The 22,623-nt window shown below is 39.6% G+C and overlaps 1 protein-coding gene across 1 annotated transcript in view; it reads left to right on the forward strand.

Annotated features, from left to right (window-relative positions):
* aqr (aquarius intron-binding spliceosomal factor) overlaps positions 1–22,623 on the forward strand; it is a 62,492-nt gene that overhangs the window by 26,615 nt on the left and 13,254 nt on the right. Inside the window, exons 22-32 of the mRNA XM_022673071.2 lie at positions 566–709; positions 1,275–1,344; positions 3,033–3,143; positions 3,592–3,701; positions 7,184–7,319; positions 8,927–9,136; positions 11,919–12,056; positions 12,141–12,212; positions 13,224–13,411; positions 13,698–13,869; positions 21,680–21,850. Coding sequence (XP_022528792.1) covers positions 566–709; positions 1,275–1,344; positions 3,033–3,143; positions 3,592–3,701; positions 7,184–7,319; positions 8,927–9,136; positions 11,919–12,056; positions 12,141–12,212; positions 13,224–13,411; positions 13,698–13,869; positions 21,680–21,850 — 1,522 coding nt within the window. The remainder of the gene's footprint in view (positions 1–565; positions 710–1,274; positions 1,345–3,032; positions 3,144–3,591; positions 3,702–7,183; positions 7,320–8,926; positions 9,137–11,918; positions 12,057–12,140; positions 12,213–13,223; positions 13,412–13,697; positions 13,870–21,679; positions 21,851–22,623) is intronic.

The raw sequence follows: 22,623 nt of genomic DNA on the forward strand, positions 1-22,623 counted from the left end.
GAAATTAAAATAGGTTATATCCATTAGTTCTGAGTTTTGAATGGTATTTAATGTTCACCTCCCTAATTATACAACTGTCACAATACAAGGGTGATGGTGCATAGAGAATACATGGTAGAAGCTGTTAGGGTAAATATATTAATTTCACAAGCACACGTCACCCATAAACCTAGATCTGTAAACCTGCCTGGTATTTGCTTACATGGTATTTTGGAACTGAATTGGATTAGGATTACTTCTGTGGTAAATGTAGTCTTTCAAAATGTTATTCTGTGGTGTGAACCAGAACCAAGTAGATCTAATAAATTTAAAATGCTTCAGTAAAATAACTTATTGTTTTCAATAAAGTAGACTATAAATATAATCGAACAGTCTTGCATAAAAGTCAGAGTAATATTCCAGTTGGTTTTAGTGGTATGGACAAAAGCAGAGGTTTAGGAAGAGGCTCAGGCACAAAGTGTTCTTAAAAAAGCCAATAACTGATCCAGTGGATTAGATCAGGATGTCCAAAGTTTCATTGTTTCAGTGCCATTGATTTAATTCTGCTTGTTTTGTTTCTTTACAGAATAAATTTTCCTGTCAGGAATACCAAAGGGAAGAAACGAAAAGCAGATGAAGAAGAGGAGCCAAAAGAGGAAGATCTTACACTTATGGTGGAGCCTCATGTGATTCCTAACAGAGGACCCTACCCCTACAACCAGCCCAAACGGTAAGGAGAATTCATGAGCCCTGACCCTTTAGAGCAGGAATCAGGCTTTGTCTGATGTGCCTGGTGCTGTACTGAAATAAACCTAGCTTGGAGCTGATGCTTGGATGCATCCTCCTGATCACCAGTCAGGTTTTATCACTCGCCAGAGTGCCTATAGCTACCTACCTAAAACACCTGCTCCCAGATTAAATCCCAGATTAAGCCACAGTGTTCTGGACTTGACACTAGTTTGGACTTTTTCAACATTGAGGGCTCACAGGGTTTGGAACTCAGGTGTTTATTTAAAGTTTACATAAAGGATTTAAGCTCAAGTTTGAGTATACAATTGCCTTAAAATTACTTGTTCTACTTTGATCTACTTCAGTAACAAGCGAAATGTCAAGCTTTATTGGTACAAGACTTTATATCATCAAACGAATTTAAATAGTCAAAAAATTATGGTAATATTGATATTACTCTGCTTCTCCCAGCTTTTCTTTGATATTGAAATTAATGAATGCTAGAAAGCATTAGCTTCACAGGCACTTTGTGTTCCTAATGTTTTTTTTGTTGTGCATTTAAATAGGAACACCATTGAGTTTACCCCGACCCAGATTGAGGCTATTCGAGCGGGCATGCAGCCTGGTCTCACCATGGTAAGAGTTCTGTTTTTTATATTATGTCGTTTTATCAGATCATTATTTTATTTTTTTAAATTGTGGTGAAATTTGTATTTAAACACACATCCATTTAGGATGCTTAATAAAGTATCCACTAAGATAATCAATTACTTGAAAATAAATAATCATTATGTGCAGCCCTCTATGCAAACATATCTGACATAGTTATTAAAACCTTTAACTTGTGCTCATCCATTACTCAGAGCATATTTGTGTCCCTATATTTTACTGAAGAAGTTGCTGAACTATACTCAATCTCTACCAATCCGGAGTCTTTCAATAGACTTTTCAAGTCTGGTTCAGTTTTAAAGTGTTGCTGTGAGTAGTGCTGCTCTTCAACTTCTATCGCTCTCTATCCAGGTTGATTTGGTCACTGGAAATCCAGGCTATTTCTCATAGACCATCACCATCTTTCATGTAAATGTGGGTGAAATTAGAGTGAAATACGGCTGTGAGAGGCTTCCAGCAAAGGATCTGAGGTGTCCTTGCTTTACACTTCCTCCACCGGTTGCTGATTGAGGATCATCTTCACGCTGCTGATTGGTTACTGGCAGGGGCTGCTGGCTGTTATTTATGGTGTGGCTGCCTGAGAGTGAATAAGACAGGATGGATATCGATAGAGTTGTAAAACAAGTGAGCCTACGTGCCTGTCATTCTCCACCTCTACTAATGGCTGGCATGTGTGGACTGGGTTCACAGCCAAACCATGGGGTTTCCATTCCTTCAGCATTAGTCTTTTTGTGTTTACTACGAGGTTGTTTTGGGTGATTTCTCATTTTTTCTGATATGCAAGCTGCTTCTTAGATGAAAACCTTTGTGAGAGATACTGGCTATGAATATGTCTGCTTCACAGACACACAAGTGCTCTGGTTAATATATTTAAGTCACTATTCTATACAGTTTAATTGTTCAATGCCATATTACCGGTTACTAGTAGGACAGGGATTTTTGTTTTTGTAACAAGTGCAGTTCAGAAGAACATTCCCACTTTTATTGATAGCAATTATAAATAGACCTTTCTTTTGTAAAATATTTTTCTTATTAAAAAAATATATTGACTAAAACATGACTAGAAAGGTATTGCAAACAATGTATTTACACCAAGGCTGTCAATCAATTAATTCATAAGTTTAACCCTGCATTCTTATTTTGTAATGAATGACTTTAACGCCTTTCTGGCAGAGGGACTAGACTTGTGTTGACTTCACTTTTAAGACAGTGCAGTGACCATGGTTTTCTACACACTCTGGACTGTCACAACACTCCTGCTGTTCTGTTTACTCAGGTTTCAGTCCTTTCTGTATTTGTACAAGGAAGGCCTCATTATTCCCAATTAGACATGCGTTGCTGCAGACCAATTCCAGTTAAATGTCCAGACTGAATTTATCCAGACTACCCTATTTTACAGCTTTTCACACTTAAGTCTTTTTAGGCTTTGTGTCTTTAGATTCCAAGCATTGCAGCTTTGCAAAAGATTCAATCCATCTAACTAAGAGAAGAGAAGAAAAGAAGTAAACAGGCCAGACTTTGAGCAAACACTAATTTTGTGAGCGGTCAAGCAACTTTTCACAAGAACTGTATCCTGTGGAGCAGAGTCTTTTTGTATTAGTTATCTAACCTCCTGCATTTCTGCTTTTCTTCTTTTGTTTCAACCCTGTCTTTAGGTCGTGGGCCCCCCAGGTACAGGCAAGACTGACGTCGCTGTGCAGATCATCTCCAACCTGTACCACAACTTCCCAGAGCAGAGGACTCTCATTGTGACTCATTCCAATCAGGTAGAGCCTGCCACTGCCTGGAGCAGCTTAGCATCTCGTTACAGCCGTACGCTCTCACGCCCCCCTCTAAACTCCCTTAGTCATAATCACCACACGATTGGATTTAAAATGGCATTCGGAGAAATGTGATCACTTCATGGCCTGAAATGTTCGGCTTAGCCTGTGTTGCTGGGGGAATTCTTAAATCTGGGCCACGGTGGCCATCAATCAGACTGAACATTTTCCAGCAAACTCCAGCAGTGAAAATTATTAACTACTCTTCCTTCTGCAGCTTTTTTTTTAAGCTGTCAAATCGTAGATTACTGTTTTTGCCTTAGCTGTTTCGTGTTTATATCCACATGCTGTGATGATGCATATTATTTTCATGTTCCTTGATGGTGGTCAAATGACACCTTTATAGTTATTGTGTCTAAACTCAGCTTGCGTATGTGTTTTTTTTTTTATCCAGGCTCTGAACCAACTGTTTGAAAAGATTATGGCTCTAGACATTGATGAGCGGCACCTGCTGCGTCTGGGGCATGGTGAGGAGGAGCTAGAGACTGAGAAGGACTTCAGCAGGTAAGCCTGAAGACCCTGTTACACATGCATGTTTTGAAAACCCAGAGCTTTTCACGGCCCACCTGGAGGAGCTGTCCTGTATGTCTGAACGCAAATGTCAGAATCAGTTGTACCCAGATTTTGTAGTGTCATTGAAGGCTGTGTGAGCCATTGTGTGAATAGGGCTCTTAAATTTCTGGAGAATTCACAGTGGGCCGTGCTGAGGTTCCTGTAGGTGCTAAACCACACTGAACATATCCTAAAGTGTGTCGCATTGAGTGCAGCATCTTTAAAAGAACAGTCTGGAAAATGAAAACCGACAAACCTATGGCTCACTTATTGCATGCCTCTCATGCTATTCACACTAACAGGCAACAAGTTGCTTATAAAGCTCCAAGTTTGTCTCTTAAGGCCACTGATGTTGTTGCATAGTGGCTCTTTGCTAGTTCAGGCTTCTGACAAGAGCATGGAAAAAAAAAAGCAAATACTTTGTTGTTGTTTTTTTTTTTTTTTTAAACTTAAGTGCTGTAATGTTTTGCATGTGTACCCCTTTTTAACAATTCAGTAGAACAGTGTCTGCAAACAACCATTCCTGATTCAGTGTCTGACATTTTAAGACGCTTTCAAACAACCTCCTTGTCTGCTGCATTTATAAAGAGTGCACAACTCCACACTGGTTTCAGTTTGATCATGCTCTCGAAAATGCCATTGTGTGCTATAAATTTAGTATTCACTTATTTATTACATTTTTTTTGTTGCCAAATTTTGTGTGTATCCAAGCTGTGACTGGATTTGATTCTGGCGCAGTGCTGCTTTCCACTGTTTACAAAATATTCCCTACAAATCACATGCTCTCATAGGAAATGACTGGTCACATGCTTGATCACCACATGATCTTGGTCTTTTGGTCCAGCCCCCTGTGTTAAGGCAGTAAGTCTGTAGTCAGTGGGTGTTTTCATTTGAATAAAAATATTCAGTCAAACTGTCTGTTGTGTGGATACATGTTCTTTCCACTGATCCCAGCATTACTTGTGCAGGACAGCATGTGTACCCAAGTAGGCCAATAAATGGAAGGCTGTGGGGTCTGACAGCGCACGATCAGTGGTGATGAATGTGTGTGACTGCATCTGCTCTAGAGGGGCATGATTGCATTATGCAGATAGCAGGAGGCCCAGGCAGGCGCCGAGAACAAGAGCTAACAATATTCAAATTCCACTGGGTTTCCAGCCCAATGGCAAGAGGGCGGAGAAGGCAGAGAATTTAATTAACGCCGCAGAAGCTGAAAAATGAAAAGCCCCCTCTAAAGCACAGCGAGGCAAGTTTACAGCACCATCAAAACACTCACCCTTCGCTCCGTAAATGACTGCTTTAATTAGTTATGAAAAATAAGTGAAACTGTGAAAAAAGAAAAAAAATATCTAAAGTTCAGCGCTCTTAATTGCGTGAGCTCCAATTTGTTTTCAGGGGTTTAACAAGAAACCAAAGTAGCATGAAACAAGGTCTCCTCTTTCCTGCTCATTATGTATGTGCGAAACACTGTGACATTATTAATCATGCGCTCAGAAGCTTTAGTTGGGGCTGTGGTTAAATCCACACCTGCACTATTCCTTTCACCTGGCTTTAGGTGATATGGCTTGTCCTGATGCCACCTACTAATCACCTCCTCACTGTCGTCGTGTTCAGAGGTGCAGATGGGTGCAGCTTTTAATTCAGCTTCAGCTCTTAATCACACCGACATTTTAGGTACTATATACTTACAGATTAAATGTATTGGGTTTATTTATTTATTTATTTGTGACTAATCAAGTGCTGTCAACTTTTACGCATTGGCCGTTGCATAATCATAAGTTTTCCCATCTGTAATTTTCTCCCTAACTTTAGATATGAGTACATGCCTGGTGCTTGTCATGCCCTGAGCTGTTTTGAGGGTGCTGAATGATTAATAAAGCAGCCAGTGTGTCTACGGGCTGTGAGATCACACATTTGGCTTCACTTTTGTCGTGCTGCTGAGCAATGACATTCCCTCGCGGTGCTGTGTAGCTGCTGATTAACCCTCCCGTCAGGCTCTCTTTGGGGGCCCTCATGGGCTGAAAGTCTGATATGAGAGCACATGAGAACACAAGCACATGAGCTCAGCTGTGTTTCCTAACTTCCTGACAGTCTAAACATTATGCATAAGAGTTGTGACTGAAAGTTTTTGAGATTTTTTTGGACCCTTTTTATTTTAATGTTATTGGAATTATTAATTAATATGAATGAAAAATGTAATATTAAAATATGGTGAGTGTTTTATTGTGATGGAACACTGCCTTCCCCAAGGTTTGTGGAAGGAAATGAGAAATTTTCACACCAGCAAAGTCATGCATTCACAAATGTGTATTATCTATAAATAAATTGATGTTTCTGAATTTGAACATTTCTACATGTTCAAATCTATTTTAGGTTGCTGAAAAAGATTGAAATGTTGTTAAATTTTCCTACAGTGGTGTTTTAAATTGACATTGCATAAAAATGAGATTTTAAAAGAACATCTGTAAAATCAATGGGGTGGTACATGGAGTTGTATATGGAGGATAATGTATTTCTGTAACCACACCTCCTTAGCTCGGACTGATGCATCTGCACCGTTTTACTTTGATTAAGACCTCTACCAAGAACTGCAAAAGACTATAAAGTCAAATTTGTGTCAAATCCTAAAATATGTCTAGTGTTTTCACTTCCACAAGACCATAGTGTTACCTAAAGTGTAATTGGTGTTTACACCAGTGGGTGAATGTAAATTACACTCTATTTGAGAACTGTATCGAACGCATTAGAGCAAATAAATCAGTTCTTACATACTGCTGTTTTATATTTAAGATTTACATTTTCCCAGACCTTGTCTTTAGGAGCCGTGTATGTAAATGTCTGCACAGTATGTGTGAATAGAGCTGGTCATAGAGTTGGTCATTTTCACAGTGGGTCATGCCATGCCTCCTGCACACACCACACAGGTGCCATTCCTTACTTACACCTTACAGAACATTTAGTTCCTGTGTGAAAAATCTTTCAATCTCGAATTTCTAACATTTATAACTTTGACTTCATTCAGTCTTACTGAGATGTACATTTGAGGTAAATGGACAAATCCAAAACATGGATTAAAATCTTAAATTCAATTTGCATTGATTTTTATTGAATGATAAAAAATGCCCTTTTGGAGATAAGGTTTTTTTGTGTAACAGCAATCATTTACTTTCATGCAAAGCCTGGACAAAAACCCTAAGGCAACAAAATGAGTACATAACACAGCTTATTCTCACCTGTGCATTAACTGTATAGACAGTCGTTCATAAATATTTGTTTATACATTTTCAAATTTGACCAACAAATGATTAATTATGCTTATTAATATAATATACTAATGACAAATACCATTTTGAACAGTACTTTCATGATGGCATTAATTGTGTGTTCCTGTGTCAGCTTTTTCATTTCTAAGTGCTTGTCATGTTGTAACTCAGGTACGGGAGAGTGAACTATGTCCTGGCCCGAAGGCTGGAGCTGCTCAGAGAGGTGGCTCGCCTGCAAGAGAGCCTGGACGTCCCAGGAGACGTGTCCTACACTTGTGAAACCGCTGGCCACTTCTATCTCTATCAGGTACCGCTGCAGCAGATCACACTTACCTCCACAGCTCTGCCTTTTTGGATCTCAGCCCCTCGCTAAGTCCTAACAAAATCCCCAAAGTATTATACCTTCTGTTTACTTGAGCTGTGTAATTACTGTACACACGCACGCATGAGGGAAAATGCCAGATCAGACAGAAACCCTTTTTTCTGATTGCATCAGCCGAGCTGCCCAAAATAGAGCGAATCCTTGCAGGGCTTAAACAAAGACGGCAAGCTGTCATGCTGAGAGGCAGGAGAGGAGCGTAGCCCAGCTTGGATGAATACACGAGAAGAATGAGCGGATTTGGAGGGGAGTCTTGTCTGTGCACAGAGCCTTAAAGATGAGCAGTGAACAGGGGCGCAGTGCTGAGCGGATGAGAATAGCACACACACTGTCAGACACAGGAACTGTCATTCTTTTGGGGCCCAGTGGCTCTGCCAGCTCAGGTTTCAGACACCTAAGTCGGTGCACTCATGTAGTTTGTTTTATTTTTTTATTAAATGTCATCTTCTCCTCGTTTTTCATAGCGTCTGTAGTAGGGTTGCAGCTAAAACTGATTTTACAGTATATCATGGTATAAAAATGGACTGTTAGATTTTCCCTACTACCCGTTATTGGTGTAAAAAGCAAGCATGTGATCATCTCGCCCACGCATGTTAATCAGTATCTCCTTTCCATCTCTGCCACCCCTTAGACTCAGCAACTGGCATCACACTTAGATGTAAACAAAGTGGAGAAAAACACAAAGAAAAAGGCAGAGAGAAGTGAAACCGTTATTAACTCCACTGCCCCTTCCCAACAAAAACTTAGATTACGCTGGATCCCACTAAATGAACACTGACAAGTACACGCTTGTCAGTCTGCCAAAGCTGCAGTTAGCTTTGTGGCTAACCCATTCCAACACTGACCTGATTGGCTACTCTGTGTTAGCATTGCGGCTTTAGCTGGGATGTTAGCATTGTGGTTAACCCTCGATTCTAAGCTTCATATTTAGGTTCAGAATTGCCTACAGACATGATAAGCATGTACTAGCAAAGAGCAACACCTTGCACTATATATCCAGCTCACAGCCAGTTGGTAACTATCATTTAGAAATCAAGCTTGGAAAAAACCCTATTTCCAGCAAGTTAATTCCATTAACTTCTATTAGCAGTTTAGCATCACGTACAATACCCAAAGCATTTTAATCCAAAAACATTTTAATCCCCTTGCAACCATCCAGTGCATGTGTATTAGTATGTGATCCATCGTACTTATTATTCTGTTTATTCATATTATTATTCTGTTAATGCTTTTGGGTAATTGTGAAATACCTCCTTTATACTGTACAAATATCCCACCATTGCACACAGAGTCTTTAGTCTCCTTTCATTTCCTTATTATGGTTTAAATCAGCCAGGCTGTGTATGTTTGAGGTATTGGTGCTGTTAGTCAAATGCAGTAGTACAGCTAGCAGTGAAAAATGCACAGTACCCCAGTATTTATGCTGTTTATCTGTCCAGAGAGGTGTGTTGTCATGTGATTTATATATTTTGTGGTTTAACAGATATAAATTAAGCAATGATTTAATTCTCTGTGTTTTTCTCTCTTTTCTGTAGGTGATTTCTCGCTGGGAGGAGTATATGAGTAAGGTCAAGCCCAAACCTGGCCGGGAGGTGAACCCACAGGATGTGGCCACACACTTTCCTTTCCATAAGTACTTTTCCAACGCTCCCCAGCCTGTTTTTAAAGGCCAGACCTATGAGGAGGACATGGATATTGCAGAGGGTTGCTTCCGCCACATCCGTAAGATCTTCACCCAGCTGGAAGTAAGTGTGCATGATCTCTGACCTGAACATGTAGCACAGTGTTAGAGGAACCTTTGAAACTGATTTGGAGAAACTTTTTGCCTTCTATGCTCTGTAAATGTGGTCAGATATGCTTTTTGTTCTATTCTTTACCTGATCTTATTAATTTCCCTACTCCACACAATTGCTCATTAGTGAGGGAAGCTATTGTTTGTGATTCTTTGTGGACATAAACCTCTGCGTTTTTATAGTCCATGTTTTACTCATCATATAAGCTGTTCTGCTCTGCTCAGAACAAGCTCAACTGTTTTGCTGCTGTCTTGGGGCTTATTTGATTGGTCTGCAACCAGAGGTTTGTCAGCCTGATTTAAGCACAGTTAGCACCATCAGTTTTAATAGAGAACATTTTTTTTTTTCATAAATTAACTATGTGAAAGGGACTAAGAAACCTAAGAAATCTAAGAAACATGATTCAGCAACATTAACTTGATGCAAAAAAATGTAGTTATTCATATGGGCTGAAACAATGTAAGGTTTAAGGTTAAAAGGCCCTCTATTTTTATATTATTATTATTATTTATTTTATTTATTTATTTATTTTTTTTTTTATTTATTATAATTTTTTTTTACTTATTTTGTTAATTAAAATCTGATTCTGGTGACTACACAACAGCCATCTCCAGTTTTATACTAAAGATAAAGACAGTAGATACCAAATGTACTTGCCAATCGAACGTGTCTGTGATTTGTTAAATCATGTTAATCAGTTGTTTCAGCAAGCTAGTTCTCATGAGGTTAGGATTAGATTCGCGTTTTATTATAAGATATTGTAGTTGGTTTTAGCGGCACTTAATAGCTATTTTAATGAATTTGATTCAAGATAAGCTGGCCATCTTTAAATTATAGAAACTACACAAATTCACATGCATATGTTTACCAACCTTTCCATGCTAAAGGTCATGATGATTCATATTGGCTGTTTTAAAACATCGTATTTTTCTGACCCTCCACCCCTACCCTAATTCCCCATGGCCAAGGCCAGGCTTCCTTTTATACAGAGATAGCACTGCCATTATCCATGTATGCAATCACTGGCCTCAGAAGCAATAACAGAGTTATTGGAGTTTGGGGTAATATCTTCGCGCGCATGTTTGCCTTGATTTCCTAGAGATTCTGAGCTCATATCTGAGCTTTCTGACTGGCTTGCCACACTTCTTCATTCAAGCTGAAGCAGCCGTCTTATCTTTGCTTTAGATATGCTTTTCCTTCAAAGCAATATGAAAGAGAGCCCCACACTGCCAGTTCCATTTTTCTTCCTTTGATAAGGTGGAGGCCGACAGCGAGACATGGCTGTAATAGAGGCGAGGCTCTTGTATTTCAAAGATCTGCTGCAGCAGCACTGTCTTGTTTTGTTCTTATAGAGCTCTACCTTCAGCACAAGAAGCAGCTCAGCTGCTGTTCACCCTACAGGAATGAAGCAGAGTTTAAAAATATGCTCATCAATATTTCATGTTTTGATTGGTTTAATATTAATGTTAAAATAGTAACACATAAAATATTTAGAACCCAGTAGCCTTTGAGCTGCCTTTGCCCTAACCACCAATGTAGCATCTGGATATAGCCCACTGGTTAGCCCCTTACCTCCAGCTCCCTTTCTTAACAAAATCTTCCAGCCTTATTTATATTATTCTCTGCTTCACCCACAGTAAGGAATGCTGCTGTATGCTGCGACCAGTCTTATGCCACTAATATGCCCCTATTAATAAATAAAGAGGGGCAACTTTCAGGTGTTACTTTCTGAACAGCGAGCCCATGTTCATTCATATTGTTAAAGCTCAGTTCTTTGTCAGATTTAGCAGATTTCTGTGCATTCACTTCACCTGAACCAAAACTGGAGCTTTATTACTCAGAAATACTGATAATGTATATTCAAACTGACATGCCAGATGTCACAGGATAGCAGTATTCAATTATGAAGTGTTAGTCTGTGGGATGGCTTAGGGATACCCACACCTGTGTACAATGTGAGGTGTTATGATTTGAGGGATTTCGGACCCTGGCCATTGTGCTCATGGTAGGGCAACATGAATTATCAGAGTTTGATTGAGGCTTCTTAGGAGATCCACTAAGTTATGTAGTCATTAACATTCTACAAACCCCAGGTTCACCCCTCATATTTTAGCCATGTCACCCCATTGCTGCCCAAACTTGTAGCAGCTGTGGCAACTCGCTAATGGGCATCCAGTGTATTCTCTGTCCTTGTACCAAGGTGTTGGAATTAACTCACTTGAGGGTCTGAAGAGCGGAAAGGCTTGCTTTCTTTAAACATTTACTGAAGAACCACTTTTTCCATAAGCCCTTCAGCACCAATAAGTAGCACAACGCTTTTATTGCATGTACTACATCTTGATCTTGTTTTTTTTTATATATATATAAAGTTTAGTAATATTTTACTCTAGAAATTGATGACCTCTCTCTGGCAGTATTTAAGCTTAAGGTGTCTGGAATTTGGGGTTTATTAAAACTGAAATTGGGTGAACCATGAGAATGACTAAGCACTTTTTGTCACTCTGGAAAAGTCCATAAATGTGCGTGTAAATGTTTACTGGGACTACATCACAGAAGACATTATTAACCACAATGGACAGCGCAATGGGTGGTAATGATCATGGCCAGCAGTGCCTTTGTGATCAATTTACATACTGCTGTTTTGGCATTTCAGTGGATACCTCTTGTCTGTGGCTGTGTTAGATTTGTGTGAATCTATAGTTACAAAGCCCTCTTGCTGTTTATTTCCTTGCAGGAGTTCAGAGCTTTTGAACTGCTGCGCAGTGGTCTGGACAGATCCAAGTATTTGCTGGTAAAAGAAGCAAAGATCATTGCCATGACCTGCACACACGCTGCTCTTAAACGCCACGACCTTGTGGAGCTTGGCTTCAAGGTAACCTTTTCAAGCAAGAGTTAAAAGCCAGTGTCTGCTCCTGAATGAACATGCAATGTAAGATATGTTTCTTCTTTGTTCCAGTATGACAACATTCTGATGGAAGAAGCAGCTCAGATCCTGGAGATCGAAACTTTCATCCCTCTCCTACTACAGGTACAGCTATCTTTCATGTTCAGCCTTCAGCTGAAGTTCTCTCAATCAATCAGATTTGACAGTCAAGCAGTGACCCATTTTTTTCATGTCTGGATGGCCAGAAGTGGTGTGAAGCAGAATGGATACCGTCAGAGCCGTGTCCTAGCTTGGGTATCCTTCTGCTTGTTGTCTGAGCAGGTCCTCATTAATGCCAGTCTAGAGTGCCAACTGTGCGTCAGTTTAGTAGTGTAAATGATAAATATGACAAATGTAGGCATTCGAGTTAACCAAAACAAATGAGCTCATTCTGGGATGTTCATAAAGTGGCTTTGTCCTTCTAAACAGTTAATGCAGTGCTCTATGATGTTACCATATCCTGTATCAAAACTAATAACCCAGACTCAACCCAAACAAAAAGTACATTGACCCTTAATGTTAGCAAGTTTAGACAAGGGTTCTGAAATAGGTTCTTGTGCCCTCCTATGTGGCCCATCTTGCAAAAAGCTGGTTTAATTTTTCAACTTTAGCATATTGTATTTTTCACACTATAAGGTGCACCAGATTATAAGTATCAATAACTATCAATAAACGTCTATTTTCATACATAAGGCGCATCGCATTATAAGGTACGTTTTATGCGACACTAATAAGGAACATGTTGAATCTTTGAATGTTTTCCCTCTAATTCAAAGAGAATCTACAGATTTCTTTTCTAAAAACTGGTAAGCTTAATGGCTAATGCTAATACTGCTCCAGCAGTGCTAGCTGGGGTTAGCAGCAGGCTACAGGCCAATAATACTCACCTCTGGACATCCAAAGAGCAAATGCTTATACTGCTAATACACCGGATTGTAAGGCGCACTGACGATTTTTGGGAAAATTAAAGGATATTAAGTATGAAAAATACAGTAATTCAAATTAGAAATCTTTAGAACTACATGTGGCCAATATTATATATTTACAGTGAAAAATTCCCCTTTTTAAATGTACTATACCTAAGGACTACACTTCTTGCTGTCTTTCTTCCGACAGAACCCTGAGGATGGCTATAGTCGGCTAAAACGCTGGATCATGATTGGTGATCACCACCAGCTTCCTCCCGTTATTAAGAACATGGCTTTCCAGAAGTACTCTAATATGGAACAGTCTCTCTTCACCCGCTTTGTGCGTCTGGGAGTGCCAACTGTGGATTTGGATGCTCAGGGCAGAGCCAGGGCCAGGTCAGCTTTTTATTTAATTTATTCATATATGCCTTTTGATATTTAAATTAGCGTTCCTTCTTATGGCTGTACAATTTATTTACTATTTGTTTTAGTAGAAAAATGCACTGGGATGAATTCTGTCCCCACCCCCTCCTCTCCTTATCCATATGATACTCATCACATTTCCCACCTCATCCTTGTACATCCCAATAGTGACCACCTTATTCCACCATATCCCTATACTATTTCTACACACAGAAATGTGTATTTATTTTTTTATTTTACTGTGTGTTGTGCGTTGCAGCCTGTGTAATCTGTATAACTGGCGCTACAAGCAGCTGGGAAATCTCCCTCACGTTCAACGTCAAACAGAGTTCCAGGCTCCCAACCCAGGCCTGGCCTATGACTTCCAGCTCATCAATGTGGAGGACTTCAATGGTGTTGGGGAGTCTGAACCTAACCCCTACTTCTACCAGGTCAGTGAGAACATGGCTTTAACACAATGGCCAGTCATTTCATGTTGTAAAAATTGGTTGCATTCAGAAGAAATTGACTCATGATAAGCAGAATATGCTCCAATATCTGAACGCAGCCTAAGATAGAGTTCAGTGTGATGGCTACATGCCAATGTCATATGATTAATTAATTTCCCACATCTTGAGAGACTAACGAGGACATGCACGTTCACAAGCCAACCGCTTAAAATCACTCCCTTCAGAAACTGTGTCTCTTGCTCTGCGAGTTTCCGTCTCTCTCTAGCTCTGAAAGTTCTCATTGTTCTTAAGTGGTCAGTGACCATGTGCTTTAGGCATCATGTGGCAAGAGCATCACGAGTCTGGCTACATTAGCTTGATGCAGTTTCCAGGCATTTGGTAGGAGTTGCCTTAATTATGTGCATTATAAGCATGCGCGCGCACACGTGCACGCACAAAGCTGTAATATCAGGAAGAGGTGTTCACTTGAGGAGCAGTAAAGAAGCTACTGTTTGCACAGCCAGTTCCTGCGACAGCTGAACAAATGTCCATCAGCAGAAATATAGGCCTCCAAGGACCTCCGACTATGGCAGTGTATTCCTAACTACCCAGCAGGGTAGCTATTCCCATGCTCATTAGTTATACCTCATTAGTTAAAGTACTTTTACACTAATGTTCCACCTCACTTACGGTCAGTGGCTCTAGCTAAGTGTCCACAGACCCTTATGGGGTCTTGCAAGGACTTAAATCTTAAAAAAAAAAGTTTTTTTTATTTATTTATTATTTTATTGAAAGCAGCAGTGTTTCTGTGTTGAAAGGGACAAATAGTTGAGGTATTTTTTATCATAGACTCTACTGTTAGCATGGGGAAGTGATTGGATAACTCCAATCATGGACCCTATTGCTAGTAGGGGTGGGAATCGTTTACTATCTCACGATTCGATTCGATTCCGATTTTGGGGGCCACGATTCGATTCAAAATCGATTTTTGATTCAAAACGATTTGAATTATAAAAATTTCTGCTTCTGGCTTATGAATCTTATTGAAAAAAGCCTCCAAAATATACACTGGTCCTGAAGCAAGTAATGTGTTACAAAAACAATAAAATGTGCAGGAATGTGGGTCCTCAGTGACAGAGGAATCACTGGGATATCACAATGACGTTAATGAACAATAAATAAATAATAAATAACACTGATTTATTACCAGGCTACTAGCGGTGGTGTGTAGGTGACGCTGCTGGGCTGATGTGATGATAGCACTGGAGCGCTAAAGTTCAGGAGCAGCTGCTGATTAACTAGTTAATTTAAGGTCGTTGTATTTCTTCAGAAAGGGAGCAGGAGGTGGAGAAATTAATTCATATTGTCCATTCCTTAATTCCTCTGTGATGAGGAGCTGAAATTAGCTCTGATTAGCTTATTGTTATTTTTCCGTTCCGCCTTAAATGCTGCAGCCCGCTGCCACCTGTAGCGTTATTTAAGGTGGAACTGGAAAGTTAGCTAGTTAGCTAGCTAACAGTTACTGAAACTAACTACTAGCGATCTTTTTTATGCTTGTTATGAAGCATTCTGCCATAAAACATTAAAACTACACGTTAATCTAAGGTAATATAATGCTTGTTCTGCCATCTTACCGGTGATTCTCAAACACCTACGCTCTGTGTGTGTCTGGAAGATCTCCGTTTGAAGGGACAAGCGCTATCCCCAGGGTTGCCAGGTCCAACAAAAATACCCAGCCCAAAATCAGTCTAAAACCCGCCCCTCAGAATCGATTTTGGGACATTTTAAATCGATTCTGAATCGTAGTAAATGAGAATCAAGATTCTTATGTGAATCGATTTTTTGGCACACCTCTAATTGCTAGTCAATTATTATTGTTAGTTATTGTACAGTTTAATTTGGTTTGTGCTAAACTGTTAATTCACATTTGTTTATAATCTTGGGTTTAAAGTCTGTAAACTTAATATCGGTGTTATTTGTTTTTTTGTTGTTCTGTAAAAGTAATGTGAAAGTACTCCCGATTTAGTCTCTAAATGTTATTAAAAAAGGTTTAATATATTGCATTTAATTTCCCCATACCTGCAGATAGGACTGGGTGAGTCAAAAGTCGCAGGCCACCCCATTATTTCAGAAAGTAAAAGATGGACATGATTCGGACATAGCCTATAATATATGCCCGTTACTTGCTGGGATATTCAGATATGTAGTTTTCCATTTTGTATTGCGGCTCGCCCTGTGCATTGTAAATACCAATATATCAAAAGCGGTTTATAAAAAATAACCAAAAAAAAAAACTGTCTTAATCTGGCACTTGCTATGCAGGATTATTGGAGAAAAGGTTTGGTTTCTTATAAAATGGCATTCAATAGCTTTGGTCTTGGGCAAATAAAGTCATAGAAACATCATAATTTAAGAAGCTCCTTTATTTTACTGTATCAAACGACATAAGCTAGTACAGATTGCTGCAATAATTGATTTTTATTATGTTTATTGTATAAATAAATGTCATAGATTTTCCTTTTCATATCACATTTGTATAAAATAAGATCTTTTTTTTTTTTTTTAACTAACATCTCTCAGCCCTAATGAGCCCTATATTGGACAATATGAAAAACTGCCTCTCTTGCATACACTTGTAAATGTATTGGTTTGGACAGGGGTTTTGACTCCACTTAACCAACCCCAATGTGGAGCATTGATTTTCTCTGTGGCGGCTCTCTGTGTGTAATTGGCCGGAGAGCTTAGTCACAGGGTTGTTAAAGACTAATGTTATTAGGGTAGGTGCCTTTGCTCAGAGGAGGCATGAGGAAGTAGCCACTGTGCTGTATGTGGTTTGTTAGAGCGGGCGAGCAAGCATGTGTGTGAATGTGTAGCACGGAGAGAAGGGGTGCACTTGCTGGTTTGCCCTGTGGTTGCCATCTACCGAATGCATGATTTTAAAGCTGGTGCCACAAATTAAACCTTCTCCCCTTGAGAAAAAGCATTGCAGAGTGTCATACTCCTGATTCCTAGCTCTCTCCCTCTCTTTATTTTTCTCTTCCTTGTCTCATCTTTTAGCTCTCAGCGACATGCCCATCGTCGGTCGCTGCTCTCAAACTGGGGCCATGGTTTGAGGCTAGGCTGTTGCCATGGTTACCAGGGTCTCTTCAGTTGCAGCACATTAGATCACGTTTTTTCATTTGAGAGAGTGAGAGAGAGAGAGAGACCCCCACTGGAAAATGACTCTTTCCTCTTAGCATGATATGTCTGTTATACGTTTCCAGAAATTGTAAATGTGCACATGCGTGTACATACACTAGATTGTTTCAGAAAGGGGCGTGGCTTTGGATGAAACTGGGCATGTACATGGAAAGGAAAGGAAAGGAAAGGAAAGGAAAAAAAAATGCCTGTAATGCTCAGTTTGACACACATTTGATCTTCTGCCCTAGCAGGCACTGTCCAGTCTTACCAGTCACTGAATTAAACGTGCACCTTCGACCTCGCAGCATCATCTAACCTTAACAGTGTACTAGTGAAACTCTGTGTAATGCTCAGAGGAATTCATGAAACATGCTAATGCTGTCCTTTCATTTCCACCTGTGTAAAAGCCAAACTGACCAAAGGCCATCTGTGTTATCCATTATCTCCCACATTATGCCGAAGATCCAGGGTCACAGAATCGCTCTCCATAGAATTAGTGCAGTTATAATTGAGAGCAGCGCTTAATGAATGCCGCCGTTGGCATTTGTGAGGAGGTCACATGGCATGTGCAGGGTCAGAAGGGCTGTGAGTAGTGCAGTTGAAGGATAAAGGTGAATGAGTTTTAACCTGTCAAGTAAGTACTGCTTATGATGTAATATTCTGTGGTTCTGTATAGGGGTGTGCCATATCTTATCTTATGTGATAATATCGCCAACATTTTTGAATATCGGGAACGATATTATACACTGAAATATTGTGCCATATCACCCATCCCTTATTATTACATCAGGGTACTACTTTTTACTGTTTTTAACAAAATAAAAAAAATCACACTTCTCATTTTACATTATATATCTACTAGAGACAGATTATATCTGTCCAGTTTCATTTATTTTACCTTAATCCTGGATATACAAAGATTTTTGGAGTGCATTCTTATTAGTATCATGACATTCTGGATCATTGGCTTTTGTCAAAATCTGATTCAAATTCTTGTATTTTTTAATATCTTAGTTAAGCGTCTGCCATATCATATACAGGTGCTGGTCAACGAATTAGAATAATTTGAAATAGTGCAATCATGAAATTCTTTGAATGCATTTTTTGTGCAGAAAGCAAATCAGGTGTTCACCACACCTGTCCTACTCGTTAGACTAATCACAGAACTCGTTACCTGGAAAAAAATTTGCTCAGCTGAGCTTTCCAAAAGGCCCATTTAGGCCATTTAACTGTGACACTGTTGTTTTATTGAATTAGAATAATGGAGAAACCGTTTCATTGAATTAGAATAAATGCTCGAATTTTTGTTTTCTGTGAAGTGTTCACTGTGCAGTATAAAGTCAGGGTTGAGTAGAATTTCTAAGTTGTAAAATCAATCATGGGTAAGCAGCGCGACCTCTCAATCGGAATAGTGGCTCAAATTCAAGCCCTTCGCCAACAAGGCTTGACCCAAACTAAAATTGCTGAGCAGCTCGGCATCAGCCAGTCTTCCGTCTGCAAAGCTCTCAAGAAAAACTGCAGCAAGCGCACCAACTGTTCCGGCGTCCGAAAAACTTCTGCTCGCGACAACAAGCAGCTGAGAAAGATCGCAGTCAGCAACCGGTTCAAGTCCACTTCCGAGCTCACCGACTTGTGGAACAAGCAGACCGGCGCTGGCCTCTCCAGATCAACCACTTACCGTCGTCTGCGCGAACTCGGCTTCAAATCTCGCGTTCCAGCAGTAAAACCGATGCTGAACAAGAAACAAATGGAGAAACGGCTGAAGTGGGCCAAAGAACACGGCGAGTGGACTGCTGAAGACTGGCAGAAAGTGGTCTTCAGTGACGAATCACGCTTCTGCATCTCCTTCGGTGACCAAGGTCCTCGTGTCTGGCGTCGTGGTGGCGAAACCTACAACCACGAGTGCGTGAAAAGATCCGTCAAGTTTCCCCAGAGCGTTATGGTCTGGGGATGCATGTCCGCTTGAGGTGTAGGGAAACTCTGCTTCCTAAAGAAGACGGTCAATGCTGCCGTATATCAAGATGTTCTGGAAACGTTCCTGATTCCGACTGTTGAGGAACAGTTCGGCGAAGAAGACTTCATATTTCAACAGGATCTTGCACCGGCTCATGCGGCAAAGTCGACCAAAGATTGGTTCACTAAAAAACAGCTTGAGGTTTTGGCATGGCCGGCCAACTCGCCTGACCTCAATGTCATTGAAAACCTTTGGGCCATCGTCAAGCGGAAAATTCGCGACAGAAAGCCTACTACGCTGGACCAACTGAAGCAGAACATCGCCACTGCCTGGGAAGCTGTGAGTGCGGAAACTTGCGACAAGCTGGTCAAATCGATGCCGCGGAGACTTCAGGCAGTCATACAAGCCAAGGGGGCAGCCACAAAATACTGAGAAAGTGATGATTGTAATTATAATAAAAATTATTCTAATTCAATGAAACGGTTTCTCCATTATTCTAATTCCATAAAACAACAGTGTCACAGTTAAATGGCCTAAATGGGCCTTTTGGAAAGCTCAGCTGAGCAAATTTTTTTCCAGGTAACGAGTTCTGTGATTAGTCTAACGAGTAGGACAGGTGCGGTGAACACCTGATTTGCTTTCTGCACAAAAAATGCATTCAAAGAATTTCATGATTGCACTATTTCAAATTATTCTAATTCGCTGACCAGCACCTGTAATATGCAATAATAAAATTACATTTTCATTTTGTTGCAGTAGTGTGTTCTTAAAATTATTCTTTTTTCTTTTAATTTAGTTTTGTTATATCTCCAAGAGTATCGTTATCGCAAAAATACCATGAAATATCGTGATATTATTTTCGTGATATATATTCTGAGAATGTGACTAATCAGTGGTGTCTTTTACACCAAGTCTTAAATTAACAGACTCTGACACTGCCTACATTTTTTTTTATCAGAGTCTGATCTGCATTGACTACATACATTAAACACATGCTGACCAACCAGAGCTTTGTTGTTATGGTTTATAAAGATTTATGTGGAAATTAAAGAGAGTAAATGCAGACAGAGAGATGACAAAAAATAAAGAATGGAAATTTCTTAGATGAGTTTCTAGCACTGTTTACAGAGCCTAGATGGCAAAAAAAAACATATCAGATTTGCTGTGAAGGTTCCACTACATTTAAAAATCATATCAATTTTTTGATACTGAGTGTGAAAGGGCCTTTCTGGTTTGGCAAGCTGCCACTCTTGGGCCCTTGACCAAGGCCCTTAACCCTCAATTTGGCAAGGCACTTAACCTAGATGTCACAGTTAAGATTGCCCACTGTTCAGGGCACACAATATCACAGTGTGTATGTGTGTGCAGTGTATGAATGGGTTAAAGGTGGAGAGCACATTCTCTCTGTGTGTCTGACACAAGTATGGTAAATTATACTTGGTTCTCTTTCTCTTTAAGTTCAGTATTTAGACAATTGCCCTAGTTACACCAGTTTAAGGTTCATCATTGGACAGGTACTCCAGATTATTATGCTGTAGTGTTCTGCAAACCATGTGAACTGATTTAAAGTGGATTAAATGATGACTTTTGATTAAATTATTCTGAATGTCAGCTCCTATAAGCTTTTTTAAGAACAGAAAAATAAAGTGAGCCCATCTGAGGTATTGAACTGTAGTTTCTGCCTTCAGTGAACCATTTCAGCCTTTTATAAACATGCAGAAAGTGGGGTATTTTCCCCAAAAGTAATACCCGTGCAGTAGTGATCAGTAGCTGGGAACCTTGCTTACAAGACAGACAGCACTGTTTAAGCCTCACTGACACTTTTTTGCAGTCAATGGGAATTGATATAGCTCCATCCGTTTATACGGTTCAGTGGCTGGTCAGTGAGCTTTAAAAAAAATCTTGTATATTTTCTTACACATACTGCACAGACACGCATACATATATTGACAAGGATGGTTGCTTTTGTGCTTTGTTAAAATCACAATCAGGAATATGTAAAGCTGTTATCTTAAATGTCAATGTAGAGTAAATAGTACTTATGGTTATTATATATTAGCTTTTTCTGTAATAGTAAGATTTTACCATTGTTAGACATTTTATGTTTTTTACATAATCTGCTCACAATCAGTGCAAATGAATAGGGATTGCTTAGTGATCACTGGTTTAAGACCAAACCAAAAAAAAAAGGGATAAGAACTGTAACTTTTGCATGGAAGCTAAAAACTGCACTGGAATAAATTAGATAATTATCATTAATTTATTACTTCAATAAACCTAAATATTAAATAACATTTAGTAGAGCAATTTATGGTTATAAATATTTTACTTGTACATTCAATGGGTTAATTTTGACATTGGGAACATTATTGCTGTTACTGAAGGTAATAGCAAGGTTAATGTCGCCTAAGTAGTTCTGGTTCTGGTTTGAAACTGAGACTAAATAAAAAACAATTTTCCTTTAGAATTTACTCATTCTATTCATTTCTTACTAGCATAACATTTGTAAAAAAAAAAAAAAAGTTAAAAAAAATATTGGGAGTTTGGCACAGTTGTAGAATTGTGCCGTTGTTACATAGTTTTCATATCATATCAGCTTGTCAATCTATAATGCACAACTCTTCAATACATTGATTTATCTTATTCCTAACCTATTGTTTATTCGCTGTGTTGTTGTAGAACCTGGCTGAGGCAGAGTACTCTGTGGCTCTGTTCATGTACATGAGGCTGTTGGGTTATCCAGCCGAGCGTATCAGTATCCTCACCACCTACAACGGCCAGAAGCACTTAATCCGAGATGTCATCAACCAGCGCTGTGCCAACAACCCATTCTTCGGCCAGCCCAGCAAAGTAAGTACAAACCTGCAACACACTGCATTTCCCCCTCTGTGTGTCAGTTGATGTTTTCTTGCATGCACCAATTAGTTACCTTTATTTTGGTCTTTAAAGTCCTTAGCAGCTCTGCCAGTGTAGGTCTAAATCTATTTTCTCCTTTGAGTTGGCTGATTGAGTTACACACAGCATATGCTTTGGCATTTGTCTACATATCTGTCTGAATTAATGTGTGCGCGAGAGAGAGACTGGGAGAGAGAAAGACAATGGTTATGTTGAGACAGGGCAGCTCCAGAGAGAGGCCTCTGTCCAATATCTGTTCGTTGCCATGTGAGCTTAATTACACTGTCAGTCAGGAGAAGGCATTGTTCCAGTCCTCATAGGGGCCATTCAGATAGAGTGAGGCTTGCTGGGTACATCACAGGCTTTGTTCAGGCCTCTGTCCAGGTTAAGTCCCCATGGTACTAACTTGTTAGTTTCAGTGTGTAGCCTAGGTTAGTAAATAAACAATTACAACGGCATGTTTAGCCAGAGCTTGACAGAGTACTTCGGGCACCGCCATCCAGAAGTTAGTGGAAATCTGTGGAAGTGCATGAACTCCAGCTGTTGCTGAGATATCTGTATAAAATTCATGCACTTCCACAGAATACATTTTCTGTTCCCCTATTTTACCTATATGCTTGTGCTTGTCAATCAGCTTATCATGACTTAATTTCAAGGCAGTGGTGCCCAGAGATTTAGCTCAATGCACTGTGTGTATAAACAGTCTTCGTTAGAATTTAAAGCCTGTT

The sequence above is a fragment of the Astyanax mexicanus genome, chromosome 14, assembly GCF_023375975.1.
Source record: "Astyanax mexicanus isolate ESR-SI-001 chromosome 14, AstMex3_surface, whole genome shotgun sequence".
NCBI classification, from domain to species: domain Eukaryota; kingdom Metazoa; phylum Chordata; class Actinopteri; order Characiformes; family Acestrorhamphidae; genus Astyanax; species Astyanax mexicanus.